Raw genomic sequence first — 26,568 nt, 5'->3', positions numbered from 1 at the left:
ACCGGTGCCAAGCTGTATCGGCCCTAGTGCCCTTCCCTTGGACAACATCGGTGGCGTGGAGAGGGGAGATTTGCAGCATAGGCAACTGCCAGTCTTCCGTACAACCTTGCCCAGGCCTGCACCCTGGAAACCTTCCAAGGCGCAAATCCATGGTCTCATGAGACTAATGGATGCCTATATAAGACTTTTGCATGGTTCTGTATATTGAAACATACAGTGAAATATGTTGTTTTGCATTAACAACCAGCACACCGGAAACGATGCTGGGGGCAGCCCACAACTGTCACCTTGCATACATGCCTGCAATGTTCAGCAGAACAGCCCAGCAGCAATAACAACAGCAGCCAAAGAGAAGTACAAGTTCCATTCAGACAGCACCCAAGATTGGGATTGAACTTGGGTTCTTGGCATGGTGAGACAGTGGCTCTATCAGCTGCAGCATGTGGCTTTGCCCTTAAACCATGTTACTGCCCTTTCTCCATTGGTTCCTTTTGGAAAGACAAGGTGGGTACTGACCCAGGAACTACTGCCCCTAGTACTGCTGAACAGGCCATTGAAATTCCCTGCACAGAAGCAAGATGATGTGTGGACAAAGTCCGAGTTTGGAGATGGAACCTTCTGCAGAGATGGCCTAGAAAGTGGGAGAAAGTGATAATTCTCTGGGATACAGCATCAGTTCCACTGGAAAACTCAGCCAACACCATCGTATTGAGCTCTTGCAGCATGGAGACATTTGAATATCAGAAAGATTCTTTCATATCGGCTTCATTCTGCAGGACTGTAAATGTCATTTAAAAATTGTAATTGTCCTCTCCACTACCGCTTCCCCTGGCAGCTCCCTCCATATATGCACTATTTGCAGTGTGGGAAAGTCTTGCCTCTCGGGTCCTCTTTATATCATACCCTTCTTGCCATAAAGCTATGCACTCTAGTTTTAGAGCCCCATGTTACGGGAAAGAGACTGTGCTAGCCCCTTGTATCTTTGCTCCTCATGGTTTTTTAAAACACTGAGGTCATCTTTCTTCCTTCTTCCAAGATGGCGCTGGTGAGACACGGTGATGTTTTGCAGGCAGTAAACAAAACTAATTTCTACTAAAGATACTTTATCCGGGCTATGATTATTGCAATCTTCAGCCTGTAATTTCCCTTTGAGAGGAACCATCTGTATGACCTTGCATCCTTGTGGTATCGTGAAGGATTCGTTGAACTGGATTCTCAACTTTGCAAGCATGGCTACTGTGGCCATTGCTGGAGCAGACTTGGGGCTGGATTGAAACTTCGGGCCAGGTTGAAGTGGCAGGGCCCATTGCCGGGAGCAAGATAAAAAGAACCAATGTTTAGCCAGATTAAAAAGATGAAGGTGTTGAGGCCAGGATCGAAGGATGAACGAGTGTTTAGCTCACGACTCTGTGAGGCTTTTTCTCGCCTCAGTGCTGACTCTGCGGCTGTAGCCTGCAGCCGTGGACCAGCCGACGTGCTGAACTTCCTCTGTGGCCATGAACTTACTGTCGGGGGCTCTGCTGTTCATGTTCTGTATATTGTGTGCTTGCTTTTGTTTTTTTTTCACGATTTCTTCCTTTTTTTCTGCACAATGGATTTTTTTGTGGTGTGGAGTTTTTCATGGATTCTGTTGTGTTTCCTTCTTTGTTTTGTGGCTGCCTGCAAGAAGATGAATCTCAAGGTAGAATATGGTATACACTTTAATAAATGCACTCTGTACTTTCCTGCACTCCAGAAATCATAGTTACAATTTCCCAAGGGTAAGTTGTGAAATCCCCAAGCTGTACTCATGAAATCCACTGTACATTCTGTGTTCACAGGGCATAATGCGTAACCCTCGGCCTAATTAGGAGTGAACTGCTCAATTATTTATAACTACAGTCTATTATCACTGCTAACTTTAGGTCTGTTCTTGAATGGACTTCGGACAGGGTTGACTGAGTATTTCTTTTGCAGACCTGTTTCCTCGCCCCCCCCCCCCCCCCAATGGATTCACTTAACACTTAATTTGCGTTGGTATTCTCACTCTTAAGGGTTTCGGTCTTGCATTTGATTGATATCGGAGATCCTAACCACCACGAGTAATTGCAAACCATGTCCTACCAAGATACACCTATATATTGTGGGCTAGTTTTAGGAATTAAATCGGTGAGTCCAAAGAGTTACCTGGTGTTCTTGGCAACGTTTCTCCTTCAAACCAGGCAGCATAGTGGTTCAGCTGCTAGAGCCACTATGTCACAGTGCCGGGAGCCCATGTTCAATTCCCATCCTGCAGTGGTGTGGGTATGGAGTTTGCACTTTCTCCCTATGACTCTAACATCCCAAAGAAATACAGATTGTTAGGTTAATAGCTACTGAAAGTCGCCCCTTATGATTAGGTTTGTGATAGAATCTGAGGGAATTGATGAGATGAGAAGGAGGGGAGAATAAAAAGTGGGATTTGTATAGGTGGTTTGATGGTCAGCATGGACTCAGTGAGTTGGTATAAGGGAGGGTCTTCCTTGGCTTGAGGACCAAAGTCAAAGCTGGTAGTTCAAGCCTGAGGGGTGAGCCACTTAGGATGGAGGAGAGGAAAACTGATTTTGAGCAGAAGGTTAGAAACCTTTGTGCTCTTCTAGGTCATAGTGTTGTGGATATTCAGCCAATAACACAAGTCAAAGGATTGAAAGCACAGTGGTTTCTGGTTAATTGGGAAACATTGTGACTGGTACATTTGGGCCCAATTAAGCAGCTGCTCTAATTAGCCAAACTTTCATGGAAATAGTTAAAAAGGTATATAAAAGACAAACTACTGTTTAACTGAGTAATAACTTGTGTATTTAAATGAAATACAGGACAAATTGGAACACTAGCAGTACTATAGTACTACAGTACCATAAGCTGTGTTAGTTCCTAATAGTTATTGACACAGGATTTCATCGGGTGCGTACGCTGCTGTGTTCTTTCAATTGACAGTAAATGAACAAAGTCAGTGCAGATAATGGACTGCCTTTGTTGCTTTTCTGGAATGAAGTAGTGTTAAAAATTTGCTTAGGAAATGTTCAGCAACAGTCACCTGTCCCAACTAAGTGGCACAGGATCCCAAATAACAAAGGAAATCCTGGCTAGACACATCAAAGTTGCTGGTGAACGCAGCAGGCCAGGCAGCATCTCCAGGAGGAGGTACAGTCGACGTTTCAGGCCGAAGGGTCTCTTTGATGTGTGTTGCTTGAATTTCCAGCATCTGCAGAATTCCTCGTGTTTGCGTTTTGAAGTCCTGGCTGTTTTCTCAATTAGTTTTAGTTCTTTAAGAGTTGTTCCAAAAATAAGTGGCTATCCTGATTAACTGGTGGGCCAATTCATTGTGTATATAGAGTAAAAACAAAATGATGTAAATGCTCAGGAGGTCGGGCAGCATCTGTGTAAGGACAATCAGAGTTCAGCCCTGAAATGTTCACTCATTTTCTCTTGCCGCAGGTACTGCCTGATTTGCTGGGTGTTTCCAGAGTTTCTGTTAGCATTTTGGATTTCCAGCATCTGCAGTTTTGTTTTTGAGAGGAAGTAGAAAACCTCTAGCAGCACCCTGGATCTTATGGAACGGTGTAGCTGGCTGATGGAGCCATTAGTCCACCGTCTATTTCTGTCCTTGATCTTCTGTCACTGTGAGGACCTACATTGCCATTGCCACAAACACATGGCTCGCTCTGCCCATTATTCTTCGCAATAATCCATAGTAATCCCAGATTAAAACAGAGATAAGATGTTCCACATTTTCTGAAGACTTTTTCACTAATGTGTGTCCGTACAATTGTTTGGCAGCTAACTCCAGAGGAAGAAGAGAAGAGGAGAATACGGCGAGAGAGAAACAAGCTGGCTGCGGCGAAATGCCGGAACAGGCGCCGAGAGCTAACGGAGAGGCTTCAAGGTGTAAGTGCAAGGAAATTCATAAAAATCAGAATATGTCAGAACTTCATTAAACGTTGTTGAGGGCTGTTCTTAGTGTCATAGGGGTGGGACTGTGTTCATGCTCTCAACAAGCCATTTACACTAATCCAATGTTAGTGCCACATTTTTTCATACTCTCCACTTTCTCCTCACCAATCCACTCAGATTCCACCACTTGTCTACACACTACTGGCTCAATAACCTCTCATCAGAAATAGACAGCTATAAATAAAGTGATAACTATACAGAGACGTAGCACAGCAATGGACCTTTCTGCTCACATGACCATCAAGCATATGGTTTTGTCCTCTGTACATCTTTTCCCACCCCCAAATTCTTCCACTTCCCCACAAGTTAGGTCCTATTTGCCATGGCTAATTAATCTACCTACCTGCACTACTTTGGGATCTGAGTGGAAGTAGGGACATTGAAATGATGGGAGAATGTGCAAACCCCATAGATAGCAGGATTGAACCTGGGTCTCTGACTCTTTGAGGCATCAGTTCTACTAGCTGAGCCACTGTGTCAGCCTGGTCTTTTTAGACTGACTTAAATAAAGGTTGTTGGACTGCCGGTAAAGGTTCAGCCCGGTGGGGAGCAAACGTACTTATCTGGTGCATGTAGCTGAGATCTTGAGGAAACCGCGGGGTGTGTTTTATGTAGAAGGCTTGGCACTTCAAATGGAGGGTCAGAAGTGAACCACACCCACAACTGGGAAAGGAAACAACTTGATCTGGTTAAGCCACATCCCTAGGCTCAAGCACAGCTCTCAAACTTTTCAATCCATCGAAAATAACGCTGAATATTTCCGAGACAAAAAAAAATTAAATTTGAAAGTAAACTCAAAAACCTCGAAGGTTCTACAGTGCTTAAAACAAACACATTTAAATTTATCTAAATTGACAAGCCATTGGAGATTTCTTCGAAGTATTTAATCAAATAATCAGCCCTGAAATTCACCTCCAAACCATTTGTCATTTAACAAAGATTGCAGCTGTGTGATTCAATCAATCAGGGAGGCGCTAATCTGAATTGACAGGTTCTGGATCGGAGGTGGTTGGGAATCTTGTGTCTGGTTAGTGGTCGTTCAAAAGTGTGAAGCAGTATTAACCTGGATGTGTTGATCCATAATAGGTCTGGTTGTTTAGGGATGTGCTGATATGAAATAGTTGGGAATATACAAATCAAGATGTACAGGTTTTGTTGGAAATGTAATGAGTTGGAAATATATTGATCTGTGCTTATTAATTCAAATCTGGGAATACTGACCAGAAGCCTTCTAATCCAGTTGGGAAATTACTTATCCAAGTACATAGATGCACTTGGAAATGTATAAAATCAAGAATCCTTATCTGACTAGGAATGTACTAATCTGAGTGTGCTGATCTATTGGGATTGCAACAATTGGGGTGTTCTAACCCATTTGAGAAAATCTAGGTATACCAATCTTGTACTGATCTGTTGGTAATAAGCTAATTTAATCATACTGATTAGGGAAGATGGTAATACAGGCACGTTGTTCCAATTGGGAATGTGGTTATCTCTGTGTGCTCCTAAGGGTATCCTTATCAATTTGGGAATGTGCAAATCTTGGTGTACAGATCTAGTTAGGAATTACGCAAACATAAGAAAATCTATAGATGCTGGAAATCCAAAGCAACGTACACAAAATGCTGGAGGAACTCAGCAGGTCAGGCAACATCTATGGAAATGACTAAAGGCTGATTTACGCTTGTGCATACCAGCTTACGCTTTAGCCTACGCTGTTGGGCATTTATCCTTGTGCGTTGGTGTGTCTGCATCACGCTGCAATTCACCACCAAAACACTAGTTGGCGGTGGGGTTTCTATGCCACCGTGTTGAGTTTCTCCGTGTTGAAACTCAACATGAAGAAACTCAAACTTCAAACAATGGCGACTGAAACTGAAGGAGGGTGAATTTTCTGTGCTTGTCTGGCCACTGAGAGACATGGACGAGGAAATACATTTCGAATACTTTTGGATGTCAGCAGGTAGATTTGACGATTTGGTTCATCGTCTCCAACCATTAATATCGCATCAGCGTACGCACAGTATACTCAGAGACTGGCAATCACCATTTGAGTTTTAGCTTCAGGTGGAAGTCAATGGGCTGTAGCAGCTAGCTACAAACTGGCGTCAAGCACAGGGTCCTCCATAATTTCGGAGGTCTGTAAAGCTTTATGGAAAGCATTGCAGCCAGAGTTCCTTCCCTGCTCTTCAGTCACCCAATGGCAAGCTATCGCAGCGTAGGAGGAAAAGCAATGCTACCAAGTGGACCAATCACAGTTGTTCGGTCTGCGTTGCCGTGATGCGTAGTTACATTTTGGGAGAGGTGCGCGTTAGGCTACGGCGTAGGGTTTGCATAGAGTACAGCATAGGGTGCGCCACTATGCCGTACCTACTGCGTCTATTTGATGCACAAGTATAAATCAGCCTTAAGCAGTCAACGGTTTGGGTTGAGACCCTTCATCAGGATTGGAAAGGAAAAGGAGAAGTCAGAGTAAGAAGGTGAGGGAAAGGGAAGAAGCACAAGTCTTTGTGTCAACTGTTCACTCTTCTCCATAGATGCTGCCTGACCTACTGAGTTCCTCCAGCATTTTGTGTGTGTGTAGCTTTAGTTAAGAATTTGTTTATCCAGGTATTCTGAATGTATTAATATAAGTGTACTGATCTGATTGGAAATGTATTACTTGGGGTGTACTGATCCAGTTTGAAATTTACTATTCCAAACGTACAGATCCAGTCATTTGGAAAAATATTGAGTTGACTGTCTTGATCCAGTTGTGAATGTACTAATTATCCAGATGTAGTGATCCAGTTGGGAATGCTGTGTCCTGATCCAGCTGTATTGATATGTCTGAGAATTTATAAATGGGCAAATTAGTTTCCCACTGGTAACTAATCTGGTTGTCCTATCCGGTTTGGAAGGTATGACTGCATGTTTGATGGTTCCTCTCAAGCCCTGATCTGGACATCCCCTGCCTACAGCAGACAGTGGTACTTGAACATATTGGTGAAAGCCTACTGCTTAATATCAGTAGAGCAGACTGAGATAAGTCTAGGTATGAGGCTACCTGAAATGATAAACCAGAATGACTTTTCATGCCTTGAAAAGCAACGTGCAGGGTCTTGCATTAAAAATGCTCTGTGTTTGGAGCAGGTCAGCTTCCAGGGAAGAGTGTTGAGAAACAGATGCCTTCTTTGTTTTGAATTAACAAGAGAAAGCTTGTCAGTAGTTGAGCAATCATTTGCTCAACCTAGCCAGAACCACCTCCTGTCTCAGTCTCTCACCTCAGAGATCATTGGGCCAATTTAAAACGAACACCACCACACCTAATGCCCCAGCTGTCAGTAGACAGGCAATATTTCACTGCTTAAACTCTGGCGCCTTGCAACAATAACATTAGCTTGCATATAAATTCTTCAAGTTCTATGATTAGCAGCTTGAGTCTTGTCACAGTCTGCAAGAGCTCTAAATCTCAAATTTTGGAGTTGGGGGAGTGGAAGAAGGAGTAGTGGGTGCGCAGATTGTGTAGGAACAGGTTGGAGGGGGGTCGGTGATGTTGTTATAGTAGTGAAAATCTGGGTGACATTGTGTCACTGTAGTGCATTTGGAAATGGCCTAGTAGGGGGCCTCAGGTTTCCACACTTAGGATCAATGACCTAGACTTTACAAACGTGCATAGAGCCCTTCAAACAGGGCTAATGGTCCTTTATTTACAAATGTCTGCGAGCCAGTTTTGAGACGTGGGCATTTCCTTTCATGGGACAGAGACCAACTCACTGCCAGAATGACCATAGCTTCCTGCTCAAAATATTAGAAACCTTGGTGTCCATTTAAAATCTGAAGCATAAGATCTGCTAAAAGACACTCTCCTCGAGGTGCCGCGTCTCCCTCTTCCTTATTCTCTGGGATCCAAAGTCTCCAACATCCCGTTGGGGTTCAGTAGTCAGTAGTAACTTGACTTTGTTGCTTGAATAGATATTCAGAATCAGAATGATTATCATTTATTTGATGTGAAATTTGTGGTTTTGCGACAGCAGTGTAGTGCAAACTCATAACATGACAGTAAGCTACAAAAATCAGTAACTAGTGTGAAGAAAGAAATAGTGAGGGAGTGTCCGTGGGTTCATGGATAATTCAGAAATCTGATGGCAAAGGGGAGAAAGCAGATTCTGAATCATTGGATATAGGTGTTAATGCTCCCTTACCTTCTCCCCAGGGGTAGTGATAAGAAGAGGACATGTATTGAATTATGTGGGTCCTTAGTGAGAGAGGCCACTGCCTTGAGGCAGCACCTCTTGAAAATGACCTCAGCGGAGGGGAGAGATTTGCTCGTGATAGAATGGCCAAGGCTTAGAATTCTCTGCAGCCTCTGGAAATGCTGCACATTGGGGCTTCCATAATTATATTGCTTCCTATCGGATCAATCTGAAAAGATTTACAAGGATGTTGCCAAGACTTGGGGCGCTGAGTTATAGGGGGAGATTGAACAAGGTGGGACTTTTTCCTTGGGGAGTGGGATTCTGGGAGGTGACCTTATAGAGGTCTTTAAAATTTTGAGAGGCATAGATAGAGTGAATGCACTCAGTCCTTTTCCCCTGGGTTGGAGAATCAAGAGCCAGAAGGCATAGCTTTAAGAAGAGAGGGAGAGATTTAGTAGGAACTTGAGGGGAAACACTTCATACCGAAAGGGCGTTATATATGTTGAATGACCGGTGAGAGGAAGTGGTTGAGGCCAATACAGAAACAACATTGAAAAGACAGTTGGACAGGTACTTGGATCCGAAAGGATTGGAGGGTTACTGATATATTTATTGAGATACTAACTGGTACGACTTTGGACTGTGGGAGGACACCAGAGCATCTGGAGAAAACACACACATTGCACAATGAGGATTCCTTACAGATGATGTCAGAATTCAACTCTGAACTCTGACGCCCCAAGCTGTAAGAGTATTGCGCTAACGGCTACGCGACCGTGGTGCCCAAGGGCTGGCAAGTTGAACGAGCTGGAATGAGCACCTTAGTCAGCACAGACTAGTTGGGCAGAAGGGCCTGCTTTCATGCTGTTTGACTCAGTTCTCTGTCAATGATTGTGCAAAAGTGTTTCTGCGGTATGTGTGGAAACTGAATAGTGCCAAGTTACAATTCTACAGAGTTTAAACTGGGCTAGAGCAGAGGTTGGAAGTCTCACCGTGATAAAGCAAGGTTTGGTGGGTGCCAGCAGGCATTAACCTGGGTTGAAGGGTTTACCCAGGATTAACCGCAGGATTGATGCTTCTCACCGGAGATGAGATCTTAGGTGTCAGTGAGGTTTACACAGAGGTTGTTCACACATGTAATGATGCATGGGCTGAGCATGTTGCACAGAGGGGAATCACTCGCTGTTATACAGAGACCGCCTCATAGACTGGACTGTGTCATGGATTGGGGTGTGCCATGTGGAGACGATCGCATGGTTGGGTCTATCATGTGGCTGGGGAGTTGTGGACCAGAATGACGTGCATGAATAGAGCTGTGGATTGAAACATGTCGTACGGGGGGGGTGTCACGGACTGGAGTGTGTTGTGGGGGGGGGGTGTTACAGACTGGAATGTGTTGTACGGGTTGGTGTCATGGACTGGAGTGTGTTGTACGGGGGGGTGTCACAAACTGGAATATGTTGTATGAGGGTGTCACGGACTGGAGAGTGTTGGGGGGGGGTGTCACAGACTGGAATGTGTTGTATGGGGGTGTCACGGACTGGAGAGTGTTGTACGGGTGGGGGGGTGTCACAGACTGGTATGTGTTGTACGGGGGGGGTGTCACGGACTGGAGAGTGTTGTATGGGGTTTGATATGGACTGGAGTGTGTTGTATGGGGGGGCGTCACGGACTGGAGTGTGTTGTATGGGGGGGCGTCACGGACTGGAGTGTGTTGTAGGGGGGTGTCACAGACTGGTATGTGTTGTACGGGGGGGGTCACGGACTGGAGTGTGTTGTATGGGGTTTGATATGGACTGGAGTGTGTCTTACTGGGGGCGTCATGGACTGGAGTGTGTTGTACTGGGGGCGTCACGGACTGGAGTGTGTTGTACTGGGGGCGTCACGGACTGGAGTGTGTTGTACGGGGGGGGCGTCACGGACTGGAGTGTGTTGTACAGGCAGGGATCATGGAATGCAACATATTGCATGGGTGGGTAGTCACAGCTGGAAAGGAGGAAGCAGCAAGCTGGAGTTTGTTGGAAAGGGGTGTGTCACAGCAGGAACATGTTACTTGGAACAGAGCACATGGCGGGAGCGTGTTCCACTCAGGAGGAGAAACAGGCTGTGTGGAGCATGGTGAACATTGTGTTGGACTGCGTTACACGAAAGGTGTACAGTGTGCTGGGACCTTTCGCAAAGATGCTCCCCTGGAGGTGTGTGGTGGGAACACAGGAGATTCTGCTGGAAAAATGCTGGAGGAACTTAGCAAGTCAGGCAGCCACAATGGAGGGAAATAGACTGCAAACTGTTATACAGAGGGAGTGTGGTGTGGAGTGTGTTACGTGGAGGAAGTGTAGAGGTATACTGTAGAACATTGGTCTATAATACACCCCCATAAGTTTTACTACACCTTTCCCATTCCTCAATTCCACCCAAATAGCCTCCCTGTTCGAGCCCGTTTTATCAATGATATGTAGAGAACTGGAGAATATTGCATGGATAGAATGTGGAGGTTACATGGAGGGAATATGATGTACTGTGTTTCTCAAATTGTGAACCACATCTAGGTATAGTTGCATGTGTGTTAGGACCAAGGTAAATACAGGAATTGTAGCTTTTTTAATGTACTTTCACAAGATGGCAAAGCCAACACTTATCGCTCAACTCCCAACCGTACTGGAGAAGATGGTGGCAGCTCCTCCCCTAAACAACCTGTGGTACAGCTGATAGGAAAGGTCCAAAGCTATCAGTCTCATCACTGACTCTCTAGAGCTGGGAACCAGGTTACGCCAAGTCATCACTAACAGATAGGGAAATGATCCAAATAAGCCAAGGTCATGGTTAACGATAGCAGTTAGTAAATAAAACATAGAACAGTTTGTTGTTGCTGTTCAGTTGTTAAGTTGAGTCCAACTTTTCGTGACCTCATGGACCATAGGATCTGTAGGGTTTTCATGTAGATTGCCAGGCCTTTCTTGCACACAGATACTGCTGTTACCCCGGGTGGGTTTGAACTCATGATCATCTGCCTTGAAGCCCAGTGTAGATGCCACTACACCACCAGCTGGTCACATAGAACAGTACAGCACAGGAAAAGGCCTTTTAGTCCACAGTATTGTGCCAACCAAATAAATTACTAATTAAATGGCCAACTGAATTAATTCCTTATGCCTACACAATGTCCATATCCTTCCATTTTTCTCATATTCATGTGCCTTTCTAGATGCCTCTTAAAAGTTCCTAATGCATCTGCCTCTACCACCACCCCAGGAAGTGCATTCCAGGCACCCCATTAATCTCTGTGTTTAAAAAAAACAGGCTTCCACATCTCCTTTAAAATTACCTCCACCCACTTTAAATGCATGCCCTCTGATATTAGACATTTCAACCCTGGGGAAAAGATACTGTCTCTCTACTATATCTATGCCTCTCATAATTTTATAAACCTTTATCAAATCTCCCCTCAGCCACTCCAGAGAAAATAATCCAAGTTTTTCCAACCTCTTGTTATAGCACATGCCCTCTAATCCAGGCAGTATCTTGGTAAACCTCTTCTGCACCCTCTCTAAAGTCTTGACATCCTTCCTATAATGGGGCAATCAGAACTGTATGCAATACTCCAAATGTTACCCAACTAGAGTTTTACAAAGCTGTAACGTAACTTCCTGACTTTTGAACTCATTGCCTCGACTAGTAAAAACAAGCATTTCCTGAGCCACCTTAACCACCCTGTAGACCTGTATAGACACTAGCATGGAGCTATGAACTAGGACCCCAAGATTTCTCTACCCAGCAACACCTTTAAGGTCTTGCATACTGCTATGCGCCACACTGATCTCCCTACCTTCCACATCCTTCTCCTTTGTAAATACTGATGTAAACTATACATTAAAGACTACTTCCACATCCTTTGCATCCAGGCAAATGTTCCTCCCTTTATCCTTGAGTGGTCCCACCCTCTTGCTCCTGATGTACATATAGAATGCCTTGGGATTCTCTTTAATCTTACCTGTCTAGAACTTTTCATGGCCCCTCTTGGCTTTCCGATTTCCCTGCTTGAGTTCTTTTCCAGCTTCTTTATAATCGTCAAAGGCTCTGTTTGATTCGAGCTTCCTGAGCTTTACATATTTTTCCTTTTCCTTCTTGACTAACTTCATCTCCTCCCTCGACATCTAAGGTTCATTTACCTTGCCATCCTTGTCCTTTCTGCTTGGAACATCGCTATGCGGTACTCTGTGCAGCTGATCTTTAAACACCCGCTGCATGTCAGATGTGGATTTGCCTAAAAACCACTGTTCCCAATTAACTCTCCCTCATTCCTGCCTAATGCTCTCTTACTTTGCCCGGCTCCAATTTCATACTCTCCTGTAAGGTCCGTACTTAGCTTTATCTACAGCTGTTGTAAGACTTAAGGAGTTGTGGTCACTGTCCCCTAATGGTTCACCCTCTGAAAGTTGGTCAACTGGCCAGTCTCATTAACCAACACCAGGTCCAGTATAGCCCCTCCTCTTGTTGGGCTATCTACAGGTTGATTTAAGAAACCCTCCTGGACATTAAGCACCCATTCTTGTCCCTCTCTCAGTGAAGTCTATGTAATGGCCACAACGTCATGGTTCCATCCACTAATCCATGATCTGAGTTCATCACCTTTACCCATAATACTTCTGGCATTAAAATACACTCACTTCAAACTACTGTACCTAATACTTTAATCCTGCCTGTTTACTGGCCCTGACATCTACCTTCCTTTCTGACCTGTGCTCTGGTTCCTATTCCCCTGCCAAGCTAATTTAAACCCTCCGGAGTAGCACTGGCGAACCTCCAGCCAAGATATTGGTTCCCCTCCAATTTAGGTGCAAACCATCCCTTTGGTGAAGGTCACCTCTGCCTCAGAAAAGGTTCTGATGATCCAAGAACCTGAAACTGTGCCCCCCCGCGCCAGTTCTTCAGCCGCTCATTCACCTCTGCTCTCTTTCCTATTTCTGCCCTGACCTGCACTGGCAACAGGAGTAATCCAGAGGTTACTACCTTGGAGGTCCTACTTTTCAGTCTCTTTCCTGAAATCCTGTATTCTCTGTGCAGGACCCGCCCCCCCCTTCCCATTTCTACCCCAATGTGCACCACGACCTCCGGCTTCTCACCCTTCAGAATAATCTGCAGTCGCTCCAAGACAGCTTGGACCCTAGCAGCTGGGAAACAACACGCCATCCTGCCATCTTTTTTACAGACACCGAATCTCCTGCCCATCCCCCTAACTATCGGGTCTCCTGTCACTATCGCCCTGATTGACTTGACCTATCCCTTGTGAGCTACAGTAGGCCTGGCTGCAGCTGCTGTACCCTGTTGGGTCATTTCCTACCCCCCCCCCCACCCCCTTTCCCACCTCCAACCACCAGTATCCAAAGGGACATACTTGCTGTTGAGGGGAATGGCCACAGGGAACAGCTTACTCCCCTTCCTTCATCCATCTCCTGCACTCCCGAGTTGACTACCTCAACAACATTTCATCCATGAGGCTTTCTGCCTGAGTTCACCAGCTCCAGTTCCTTGACCTTGTCAGTCAGGAGCTGAAGTTGGGTGCCCTTGCTTCAGATGTAGTCATCGGGGAGGCTCATAGGTAACCTGCAATCGCACATCTCACAGGAGGAGCATTTCACCACATTAACCATCCTGTCTACACTGAACTAAGGATTTACAGACAATAAAAAAAGCTTACCTGTCCTTACCTGTGCCTCCTCTCTGAAATCTGAGAGTTTCACCCTCACCTAGGTCACATCTCAGCCTCTTCTCGCTGAGCTTGTTATACCGTTGGCTCTGACTTCTCAAGCCCAAGTTTTACAATTAAAACAAATGATAATTAATGACTCAGCACCTTGAGACTCCACCAGTTTGTGTTCTGAGTTTATCAGTAATGATGGCATGGTGGGATCTGGCTAGTTTGCTGGTTCTTTGATGGGACTGTAATGCGAATGTGTCGCTGTGTCTTGGAACAGGTGTAAACTATGAGGTCCTACAAACCCGTGACTTGCTATCCAATTACTGCATTCCTGCTCCCCTTTCTCAGCTTGAACCATTAAACATTTGCCTCTCTGACATCTCCATCTGGTTCAGGCGCAAGATTCCTATTGCATTATTGGCTTTCCTCGCCGCCCGTCTTCCTATCCCGTTCTTGCGATTGGTCGTTGCTTCTAAGGGCAAGTTTTTCTCTGTGTATCAAATCTGGGTCTTCAAAACAGGTGAAGGAAGAGGGGACTTGGTAAGAGAAAGTGGTATTGTTTAAATAAAAGCTAAATTTTCATGTCCTGCTGACAGCTGAGGTTTGAACTGTATTCCCTGCATTTATGGATTGAAACTAAATTGGCATTTGTAATAGTATATTCTTGTCACATGTACTGAGATACAGTGAGAAGCTTGTCTTGTACACTGTTCATACAGATCAAATGATTACAGAGTGCATTGAGGTTAACAAAAAAGTAATGGTGCAGAATAAAAGTGTAACAGCTATAGAATAAGTGCTTAAACCGCAGGGTGGGGAAGATTTTGTTCCTGATAGGGTGCAATGAGTGTGACCTTAGAGGATAAGTTGGTTAATGAGTAAAGGGGAACAGAGACACAGGAGACTGCAGATGCTGTAATTTGAGGCAAAGCAAAACAAACTGATAGAGGAAATCAGTAGATCTGTGGAGATAGAGGGATTGTTGATGTTTTGGCTCAAGACAGTGCATCAGGGCTGGGGTGGGTGGTGTAGATGGTCAGTATAAAGAAGTGAGGGGGAGAGGGACTGGCAGGGGATAGGTGGGATTGGCTGAGGAGGCAGATGATGGCAGGGTGGAGGGTTGGGGTTGGGAGACAGTACTTGGTAGAAGAGAAGAGGGGGATAAAAAGAAGCAGATAAAGCAAGGATGGCCGGGGAAGGTGAAGACAGAGACTGGACGGTGAAAAGTACATGAAGCTGCAGTAACTGGAATCTGATAAACACACACAAGACGCTGGAAGGACTCAGCAGGTCAGGCAGCATCTCTGGAGGGAAATAGGCAATCAACATTTCGGACCAAGGTCCACAGATGCTGCCTGACCTGCTGAGCTCCTCCAGCATGTGGGTGCCATGGTAACATAGTGGCTAATAGCTCGATGCTATTACAGCTCAGGGCGTCAGAGTTCCTAGTTCAATTCTGACGTCATCCGTAAAGAGTCTGTATGTTCTCCTTGTGGAATGTGTGGGCTATTTCTGGGTACTCCGGTGTCCTCCCACAGTCCAAAGACGTACCGGTTAGTAGTTTAATCCGTCATTGTAAGTTGTCCTGTGATTAGGTTAGGGTTAAATCAGGGGTTACCGGGGTTTGCTGGCCAGCTCGGCTTGAAGAGCCAGAAGGCCTGATTCCACACTGCATCTGTAAATAAAATAAAAAACACTTTTGTGTGCGTTGCTCAAAATTTGTAGCGTCGGCAGAATCTGTTGTCTCTGGAATCTGATCAGTGAAGAAGATGATAGTGGGACCAGGTAGTTCCATGGACATTTGGAACTAGTTGGGGGAGGGGGTAGAGGAGGCAGTAGATTAAGTGTGCTGCTGATAGGCAGATCAAACTGGGTGGGGGAGGTGGAAACTACTAGAGATTGAGGACATTGACACAAGAATGGGGGAGTTGTGAAATTGTTACCTAAAGATGCAGAGTTCTGTATGGAGTCCTGATGACTACAATGTGCCCAGACAGAAGATGGGATGCTGTTCCTTAAGCTTGCATTTGGCAGTATAGGAGTCCACAAACCAGCGGCTCAGAGTAGCAGTGCGATGAGGCGTTAAAGTGGCAGGAAATGGGGAACAAAGGGATGTCCCTTTGGAATGAAGATGTTTTATTCTGTATTGTTACATAGAACGTAGTACAGTACAGGAACAGGCCCTTTGGACCATAATGCTGTACCAACCAGATAAATTAATAATCAAATGGCCGACTAAACCAATCCCTTATGCCTACACAAAGTCCATATCCTTCCATCTTCCTCACATTCGAGTCCCTATCTAAATGTCTTCTTAAAAGCTTCTAATATATTTGCTACTACCACCACACCAGGTAGCACATTCCAGCATCCACCACTCTCTGAGTGAAAAAACTTACCCCTCACAGCACCTTCAATGCATGCCCTCTGGTATTAGATATTTCAACCCTATGAAAAAGATACTCTCTGTCTACGCCTCGCATAATCTTGTATACCTCCGTCAGATCTCCCCTTAGTCTTCACCACTCCAGAGAAAGCAACCCAGGTTGTCCAGCCTCTCGTGACAGCACATGCCCTCTAAACCGGGCAGCATCCTGGTCAACCTCTTCTGCATCCTCTCCAAAGCCTCAACATCCCTCCTATAGTGTGGCAGCCAGAGCTGTATGCAATACTCCAGATGTGGCCTAACCAGAATTTTATGATTGTTGTTGTTTAACCTTGTCCTATCTTAATACACTGTGTAACAATTTGATCTGTATGAACAGTATGCAAGACAAGCTTTTCACTGTATCTCAGTACATGAAACAATAATAAACCGATATTAGTACCTCTCTGTTCTTACTTTAACAGTTCCTCCTTTAGAGAATAATTTCTCCTGCTTGCACCTTGACAAAAGATTGATTTCCATCCTTTTCTTTTGCCCCTCAGGAGACAGAGAAACTTGAGGAGGAGAAGTCGGGGCTGCAGAAGGAGATCGCCGTGCTGCAGAAGGAGAAGGAGAAGCTGGAATTCATGCTGGTCGCCCACAAACCCATCTGCAAAATGGCTCTGGGGGGTGAGGGGCGGAGGCAGTCGGCATCACCTGAGCCACGGGCGGGCCGGACGGCAAACGCGGTGGTGGTCAAGCAGGAGCCTGAGGAGGAGGCCAATCTAGGCGGGTCAGGCCCAAACAAGACACAGAGGTCCGTCATCAAGCCGGTGACCGAGATCAGCATTGCCAACAGCTTCTTCACGGAGGCCGAACCTCTCAACACTCCTGTGGTGGCCACCTCGACCCCTGCCCCCAGCGTCACCCCCTGTGCCCCCAGCTTGGTCTTCACTTATCCCAATGTACCCAGTCTGGAACAGGAGTCACCCTCAGAGTCCTGCTCGAAGGCCCACCGCAGGAGCAGCAGTAGTGGAGACCAGTCCTCGGACTCCTTGAACTCCCCCACCTTGCTGGCCCTCTGAACACCCTACCAACCACATCAGCCAAGCCCCCAAGTGCAGGGGAGGAGGCGGCCTGTCCTGTGGAACTGGACCTCTTCCCACCGAGTGGAGCCCGCAGGATTGCAATATCTCTAAACACTTCAGACTCATGGGGTAGGGAAGGGTTAGGGGTGGGGAAGGAGTAGAAGAAATTCAAGTAACTGATGAATCCTTACAATGGGCAGCATTTTTGTAATTGCCGATCACAGAAAGAGAGACTAAGGGATCTGTGACTATCAGTGGTTGTCACTCTCAGTGGAAAAGCACCATGTGCTCAACAGTGGACAGTTTCAAAGGCTGCCAACCCCTTGCGTTTTGAACTCGATTTTAAATCATTTTGCTCTCCTGGTTTTTTTTCTACTGTCTTCAAATATTTACTCTACAGGGATGTCCTGGTGACCCGCGTGATGTATAATTGTCTTTTTTGGACCATCAAGTGATCTTAGTTTTAAGGTTGTGCTAACTCCATCTCTGCAATCCTTTCATTTCCAAAGAGGTGTAGACTGGGAAACTCTCTAACCTGATATTGGTGTAAAATAGAGAACAGAATTATTTTGTGATGCTTGTGATAATACATTGGTAGTACAATCAGCATTTCTGCAATACTAGAATGGTTGTCAGATTTCAGCATTTAATAGGGCAAAGGGATTTGTGTCACAATGTAGGCCGCTTTTGTCGGACCAGTCTGTCATATAACGAATACCCTCTGCAGTTAGCCTTCTGACCTTAATTTTAGTATTTATAACTTTTGTTTTACAAGAATTTTGAATAATAATTAAAGTATATTGCAAATTGGGGGAAAAATCAGTTGGACTGGAAGTGGGATCATGCTGAATTCCTTACCTGCTGATTTGAGCAAGTCTGGTAAATTTAATGCCTTTTGAATATTGAAGAGGTATCTCTGCGGATGTGCATGTGTATAATTGTATGTACCACTGTGGATGGATGTTTGTGTGTGTGTTCCTGCACAAGTGTGTGTCTGTGTGTGTGTGTGTGTGTGTGTGTGTGTGTGTGTGTGTGTGTGTGTGTGTGTGTGTGTGTGTCTGTGTGTCTGAACTTTATTCAAAACCAGCTTGGGCTAAACTGGTGAAAGGACAAATACTGGGCAAGGGCACCTTCAAACAGTGGCATGGAATAGCTTTTCAGCAGAGTCAAAGAGGCAATAAAAACAAATCCCTTCCACACATTAATGAGTCAGATTGATGAGATCACAGGACATGTGAAATTTGTTTCTGAAATGGATGCATTGTGAGGCTTTTCTTGCCTGTTTGAACTTTCAAAGCAGAATGGATAAAACGAGCAAGCCACTGCACTGTAGGAAGTAAGAAGGGTAAACTTTGGCTTATTTCTTGGGCACCTACTTCATTTAGCTCAGAATTCATTCTTATTGCCTGGATTTGTTAGGCAGGTGACAGATCCCATTTCCTAGTATGGCATTCGATTATTTTTCTTCCAATAGTTAGGTTGAACTAGAAAGGTGGTAGCCCGTTGTATTTCTCTCCTGCTCCCTAACATAAGGGCAAAGTGGATACGAGAGAAGGTCAGCTCATTTTTACAAAGGTACAAAGTTTCTCCTTGTGAGAGAGTGTGGTGGAAAACAAGGTTAAATTTCTATTTTGCTTTTCCCCTTGCGGTTGGGAGCAATGGATGGGTGACTGAGGGCAGGGGTTGAGGAACCTTGGGTTCTCTTTCCCAGTAAATAAGTAGCCGTTTTGAGCCTTCACCAGCCTACAGCTATCTGAGCAGTCTCCCACAAGAGTCAGAGCAGGTACTTTCAATCTCTTTTGTAATTATATTTATAGCTTCCTTAATTAAAATAACATGGATAAATGTTTTATTGTTAGAGCAGGTCTCCAATGAAGTGATCATTTTGATTTTTTTTAAAAAAGGCACAACACTGATTTTAGATTTGTGCTGTTAAGGCTCCAGATGTGGCTTCTTCAGTGTCTTGTTCAACCACAATTTATCATCCTAATGTCAATGATCAGCAACCCAGGACCTTTCTTCACCACCCTATTTACTAGTGTCTCTGCTTCCGGGGAACCAGGTGCCTAAATTTCAAGCTCGCTCTCTTCTACAACATTTTCCCAGAGCCTGTGTTGTGTTTCTCTTCACAACCTTGTGCACAAGGAGCCATTTTCTGACACAATTCCACAATGAGAATACAAGAACAGGAAATAGATCTGTTCACCTTTACTGTATTTAGGTGTCACTTCACTGGGAAGTTTTCTACATTAAGCTAGCCTTCATGCTGTGCTGTGTCGTTGGGAAGCCAGGATAATGAGTCAAAGCCTGATTTACAGTTCACTGCCAACGTTGGCATGAGCAGAGGGGAAGGGGTCTCAGGGGATTAGTCACTTGGCAATTTAAAGCTTGCAGAAAGAATAAAAAGGTGAAGCCCTGTATGTCCTGTGAGAGAGGATTAACTTATAGGTGGTGCAATTGGACTTTTCAGCATAAATGATTTGGTAAAAAGAAGGAGGAAGTGCTCTGTTAGGGCGGTGGTGGGTGGAAAGTTGGGGGTAGGATTTGCAATTTAGAAGAAATAGCAGGAGTGTACAGGAGCAAGGGCTACAGTGACATTGCTTGGAAGAAAATGGAGAAGGAAATGAGAAAGGGAGAATGAACTCTCAGATCCTGTTGTACATCTGGAGCACAGGCTTTGGCAGGGCTAACATCTGTTTGAAACTGAGTCATTTGAAAATCTCTTGGAGGAAGTTTCTCGAGGTGGCCTGTTGAATTTGCCCTGTGAGCACCTGAAGCCCTGTTGGAGGCTGCCTGTCCAAACTAATCTGACTGGGGCAGTGGTTGGGGCAACGCAGTGCCTTTGTGTTGTATGAGAACAGACTTTGCAATTTTATCTCCTGCTTGTTGACTTTTGAGGGTATACGCAAGGCTCCTCCTTGATTGTATATGCAGAGTAGGGTTTTCTCAGGCGAGTGAAGAAAGAGGTGCATATTAGTGGCTTCTGAGATAGGTAGTACTCTATCTTCAGCACCAATTTGCTGAAAGGACTCACTGGGGTTACAGCATCTGGGTGCGATCTCCACAGATGCTGCTGAGTTCCTCCATCAGTTCGTTTGTTGCTTCATATTTCGGCATCTGCATTCTCTCCTATATATATTATTTCAGGATGGATTTGTAAAGGGAGAGACGTTATTTTTAAACAGAGTCTGCTGAGCTGACTCGAGCCTGCAGGGTATGAACCTTGTAGAAATTGTAGCCACAGTTGTTTCCAAAAGATTACAGAGAGATTTTTGCACCAAATTCTTGTAGACATGGGTATTTTAGTACCGGCGATATAGTCACTGCAGGTTCTCAGGAAGGGATTCTAAACTGTTCTGCTACAAACCCAGAAGTAACAGATGAAAGGAAAGGAACTGCAAGAGGTGCCAGTGGTTTGCATGGGTCTGTCAGCATCCAGTGAGAAGGATAGTCCAGTCATTACTAATTTATATCATCACTCTGTGGACTGAAGTGAAGCCAGCAGTATAACTCGGTTCTGTCAGCTCTCGAGACTCTCAGTTGGCTAGGAGGGTTAAATTAGCACTTGGGCTTTAAAGGGCTACAAGGGTCCGTGGCTATTGCTGGAGCACCTTGGGATCAGTGATGAACTGTGTCTGTGCCAAAGCAGGTGCCAAAATCTGAATACCTTAGAACTCGAATATCATTAATTATATTTCAGGGAGATTTGCGAAGGGGAAACATTTGACTTGAATGTTGATCTTGTGGGAATGTCCTTTTCCTTATTCCTAGTACTCTTCACGTCAGCCAGAATACATAGATCACGTCTACAGTGCAGGGCACCAAGCCCGGATGGAGGACAAATCTGATGGTAGTTTGTGTTGGTGAAAGTCCATGGGCAAGCGTGAAGGGAGAGTCAGGGCTTCCACAAATTTAATGTCTTGAGATGGCAGGGAAAGTTTTAATCTCTATGTTAGTTATTTCAGCAGGACTCAATCTCATTATAGTAATCTGTGTGTTTATGTGTGCGTCAAGGGGAGGGGGCAGGGGTGAGTGAAAAGAAGGTGGGCCACAAATGCAGAAAAATACAAAGGGACCATAATTAAATCATTGTTCTGTTAGAAGGACGCTATATTAAGAAGCACTGCAAATCAACTGATGAATGGATCAAAAGCATTATGAGATGTACAACATGTCTCACAGGGACCTTGATAAGGCATTGTAAATCTGTAAAATTAACTATTCTGTGTTTTTTTTAAAAGAACAGTCAGATCTTTTCCTATTCGAAATTGTATGTGTTAGTATTTATTAAATAAATTGATATTTTAGAAGATTGGTGCCTTTGAATTCACACTGATCTTGTCCTGTGAAGGCATTTCGTTTGAAACTCATCGTGAGGTAGCACATCCCCTCCTGATGAGTGCAGGAAGTGGTTTTACACTGCAGTTTCATTTTGATACACACCCACATAAATAACCTCTATCAGAGCCAGGATTGGAGGAACTATTAACACCAGTTAATGGTTGTATCATTGTAGTGGACAGAGACAACCACAAACAAAATCTTCACTGGTTTAGGGCAATGTAATCACATGAAGTAGCTAGTAGACATTGATTACTTTGGTGCAGAAGAATGCCGTTTGCAGTGTCTTCCAGTCACAAAGCCCACCGTCTACTCATCTGTTCACTTAGGCCTTGGTTCAATTTGCATAAAAATTCTACAAGAAAGCACCAATTGGAGTAATGTCTTCTGAAAGCTATTTAGGTCTGGAAATGCAGCTAAAAGCGGCTTCAGACACAAAGTGCCATTTTTTTTTTTTAGCATTGTGAAGTACTGGATCTGGAACATGAAAATCTGTCGTTTCCAGCACAGGACACAATAGAGTTGTAGAGATACAAAACAGGAACAAGACCTTCAGCATTTCACTGTATGTTTCAATGCACACACAACAAACAAACTTGAATCTTCAGTGATTCAGACCACCAAGTACCCATTTACCCTCACCTGATGTTAATTCCATTGTTTTATTCTTCCCACATCCTCACCAGCTCCCTGAGATTCTCCAACTCACTTACACACCAGGAGCAGTTTACAGTGGCCCACTAACCAACCCATCAGCATATCTTTGGGATTTGGGAGGAAACCAGAACACCTGGAGGAAACCCTCACAGCTGCAGGAAGAGTGTGCAAACTCCATATAGACAGCACCCAAAGACGGGATTGAACCATTAGTCTGACTGTATTCATGCCCGCGAAAGATGAACTGTAAGTTAATTGCTTCATCTGGACTGGATCCAGATCCAGTCCAGTACAGAGAAGGATCTTGATCTGAAATGTTGACCGTCCATTTCCCTCCATTTGATGCCACCTGACCTGCTGACTTCCTCTAGAATTTTGTATGTGGCTCCAGACTCCAGCATCTGCAATCTCTTGTGTCTCCTCACTGTTCTTTAATTTCCCCTCCCCACTCTCTGGTTGCAGCTGCCAGTTCCAGCTCTTGTGCTCATTCAACTACCTTTTAAATGCGATGAAGGTTTCTGTATTCACCTTTTCAGATCACGAGTTCCAGACGTCTTAAGTGAAATAATATTTTCCTCAACGCTTCCCTGATCCTTCCGACAAATTAACAAATCCATAGCTTCTCATTTCCAATTTCCTTGCAAAGATTTGTGCTGCTAACACTGTCCAAGTCTCCAATTATTTTATAAACCCAATTACATCAACATTCAGTCTTTTTTTTAATTTCCAGAATCTTCAAAACTACAAATCTCCAACCCTGGAAACATCCTGCCATATCTGTGGAGCAAACTCTAATGGCCAAAACTAATGCTTTATAAGCTACTAAAGTTAATATTAGTACTAAAGAGTACTAGATTTTTAAAATCATGAGATTGAATGAACATAGTCTTTTACTCAGGAAAGGGGCACTAAAAACTAGAAATAATGAGTGAAAGATTCAAAAGAGACCTGAGGGGCAACTCCTTCATACATAGACTGGTGTGCGTATGGAATGAGTAGCCAGAGGAAATGATTGACTCAGGTACAATAACAGATATTTGGTCAAGTATGTGTAGAAGGGGTTCAGAAGGATATAGGCCAAAAGCAGGCAGCTAGGATGAGCTTGATGGGACCATGGTCAGCATGGATGAATTGGGCTGATGGCCTGTTTCCGTGTTGTGGTGCCCTACAACTGTGTGAGAATGTCCTCCCAGCTCACAGAAGGTAGGTACCCCAAAGTTCAGAAGCAAAACTTCAGACGCAGGGAACCTGAAAATAAACAGAAAGCACGAAAATATCAAATAATCCAGCCTCCACCACCCTAGGGGCAAAGAATTCAAGAGGTTCACTACCATCTCCAAGGAGAAAGTTCTGTCCAATGTTGGACAGTCAGAGAGTCGCAGGGCACAAACATAGGCTCTTTGGCCAGTGAATCCATGCCAACATCAAGCATCAATTAAGACTAATCCTCTAGTCCAGGTGAAGAGTCTCGACCTAAAATTTCCATTTCACTCCATAGATGCTGCTCCACTGGTTTGTTTCTTGCTCCGCATTCCAGCATGTGCAGTATATTGCATCTCCTCAAGTACACTTTATCCCCTCCACTCTCCACACTCAACCACCACCCCTTCTCAAACTCCACCCTCCTCTACACACCGGGAGCAGCTTATTAACGTGCGTACCAACTGGGTGCCCCAGTTTCCTCTCGAGTCCCGAAGACTGAAATGGGCATGGCGCGAATGCACAGTTAGCAGCGGTGTTCAGGATTGAAGCTAGGCTGTTGGAGCTGAGAGAAAGCACCACTACTTGCAGGTCTGTTAACGCCTACTGATACAGAAACAAGCCGGACACTTCAGGTGGATGAAACTCGTAGTGGAATTGTCATTCCATCAAAACCGCGGGGCCTGATAAGAGCAGCACACTCAAAATGATGGATGAAGTCAGCAGGTCAAGCAGCATCCATGGGGGGAATGGAGGTTCTGTTCACTTGAAGCATGTTGTTGGATTGGCTGACTGCTGGTCACCGAGTCCGTTGGGAACTGGGAGTGGGCAGAGAAGTGGAGAACGTGCTAGAGTCAGATGTGAGCTCGTCTGAACTGTTGGGAACCCCAGATTTAAATAGTCAGCTTTATTTTTGCTTTGGTTATTTTACTTTGAAAGGAAGTCACAAGAAACGGGAGCAGGAGTTGGGCCTCTTTGTACCCTGAATGTTGCTCAGTCATTCAACATTGTTGCTAATCCAGTCTAGGGCTCAGAAACACTTCCCTGTTCACACTCGTAAATTAATGCAGACAGTCCTAGAGTAATACAGCATGGAAGAAACCCTTCAGCCTAAATCATCCATGCTCACCAAGGTGCCCACTTAAGTTAGTCCCATTTGCCTGCTTTTAGCCCATATCCTTCCAAACCTTTCCTATCTATGTACCTGTCTGTGTCTTCTAAATATTGTTATTATACTGTACCAGCCTCTACTACTTTCTCTGACAACTCATCCCATTTACACATCACCCTGAATACGTACTCACTGTGGAATAAAGACCCAGCCTGGGCAACCTCTCCATACGACTCAGGCCTTCTAGTGCTAGCAGCATCCTTGTAGATTTTCTCTGCACTCTGTCCAGTTTCACTACACCTTTTCTTTAGTAGGCTGACCAATGCGGTACACAGTTCTCCAAACATAAGCTTACAAGTCCTGTCGCCCAAGATGTCCAGCATCTACAGCTTTCCTTGTAGCTTCACCAAAGCCTTGTACAAAATGCAGCATAGTGTTCCAACTCCTATAATCGATGCCCTAACCAGTGACAGGAAACTCCTTGTCCACTATTATCTGTCATACCACTTTCAATGAACTCTGCATTTTAATTTGTACTCCTGGGTCCCCCTGTTGCGTGGTACTCCCCAGTGCTCTTCCATTCATTCTATAAGTTCTATGCTGCTTTACCTTTCAAAAAAATGTCACTTCACGCTTATCTGTACTGAAATCTATTTGCCACTCCTCACCCCACTTCCCCAACATATCAAGGTGCCCCAAATAATCTACAGTAAACTTCTGAACCAACAGTAGCTATCAAAAACACTTCTTAACTTTTATGTAGCAACATACCAAAGTGCTGGAGAAACTCAGCAGGTCAAGCAGCATCTATGGAGGGAAATGAATGATGCTACGCTGTGAGGCCCTTCATCAGGGCTGGAAAGGAATAGCACTGAAGCCAGAATAAAAGGGGGGGTGGGGGGGTGTGTACAAGCTGGCAGGTTTAAGGTCATGTTTATTCTCATTCAACCATATACAAGTGTGGGGATAAATGAAACATCATTCCTCTGGGACACACAGTCACACAAGTGATAAATAACGCTCAGGCCACACAAGTGTCAGGCAATGGTGATATCAAACAAGAGCATATCGGCTATCACACCACGTTCCCCCGCGCCCCCCGCCCCCGAATTCAAAGTCAAATTGAAAAATAAATGTTTTATCCTATACACTGCAATGAAATTCAGTTCCTTGCAGGCATTTACAGGAAAATAAAGAAATACAACAGAATTTATGAAAAAAGCATTCATGAACAAAGACTGACCAACACCCAGTGTGCTAAAGAAGACAAAGTGTGCAAGTAAGAATGAATAATACTGAGAACATGAGTTGTAGAGTCCTTGAAAGTGAGACTGTAAGTTGTGGAATGAATAGTGGCGATTGAAGTCGTCTATGCCAGTCAGGAGCCCTGCTGGTTGTAGGGTAATAACTGTTCCTGAACCTGGTGGGGTAGGACCTGAAACTCCTGTCCCTCCTGTGAGAAGAGAGCATGGCCTGGTTGGTGGGTATCCTTGATGGTGGATGCTGCTTTCTTCTTGTAAAAGTGCTGAACGGTGACGGGAGCTTTGTCTGTCATAGACAGGGCTGTATCCACCTCTTCAATAGCATTCCCATCACTGAATCCACCACTATCTTGGGAATTACCATTGATCAGAAAATGAACTTGGGCAGCCATGTACATAGGTCAATGTCTAGGAAAGCTGTACACAACTTCTAATATGCCAAGGCCTGTCCGCCATCGGCAAGGCTCAGGTCAGGAGTGTGACAGGACACTTTCCACCCGCCTGAATGAGTGGAGCTTCAAGAAGACCTAAGAAACTTGATACCATAGAGCACACGGCAGCCTGCTTTGTAGGTACCCCATCCAACACCATTCACTCACTCCAGCACAGATGCACAGTACCTTTCAGTGGGCAGGATACGCTGCAGCAGCTCCCTAGGAGCACCATCCAAACCCACGGCCTCTACCAGCGAAAGGG

The 26,568-nt window shown here is 44.8% G+C and overlaps 1 protein-coding gene across 3 annotated transcripts in view; it reads left to right on the top strand.

Moving 5' to 3' along the window:
- fosl2 (FOS like 2, AP-1 transcription factor subunit) overlaps nucleotides 1-21,613 on the top strand; it is a 38,578-nt gene extending 16,965 nt beyond the window's left edge. For all 3 annotated transcript variants that reach the window (XM_072247216.1, XM_072247229.1, XM_072247222.1), the window contains exons 3-4: nucleotides 3,799-3,906; nucleotides 16,777-21,613. In XM_072247216.1, the coding sequence (XP_072103317.1) occupies nucleotides 3,799-3,906; nucleotides 16,777-17,298 (630 nt within the window). In that variant the 3' untranslated portion in view covers nucleotides 17,299-21,613. The remainder of the gene's footprint in view (nucleotides 1-3,798; nucleotides 3,907-16,776) is intronic.
- The last annotated feature ends 4,955 nt before the right edge of the window (nucleotides 21,614-26,568 follow it).

Source organism: Mobula birostris, chromosome 2, assembly GCF_030028105.1.
Source record: "Mobula birostris isolate sMobBir1 chromosome 2, sMobBir1.hap1, whole genome shotgun sequence".
NCBI classification, from domain to species: domain Eukaryota; kingdom Metazoa; phylum Chordata; class Chondrichthyes; order Myliobatiformes; family Myliobatidae; genus Mobula; species Mobula birostris.
This window is presented reverse-complemented; position numbering and strand designations above follow the sequence as displayed.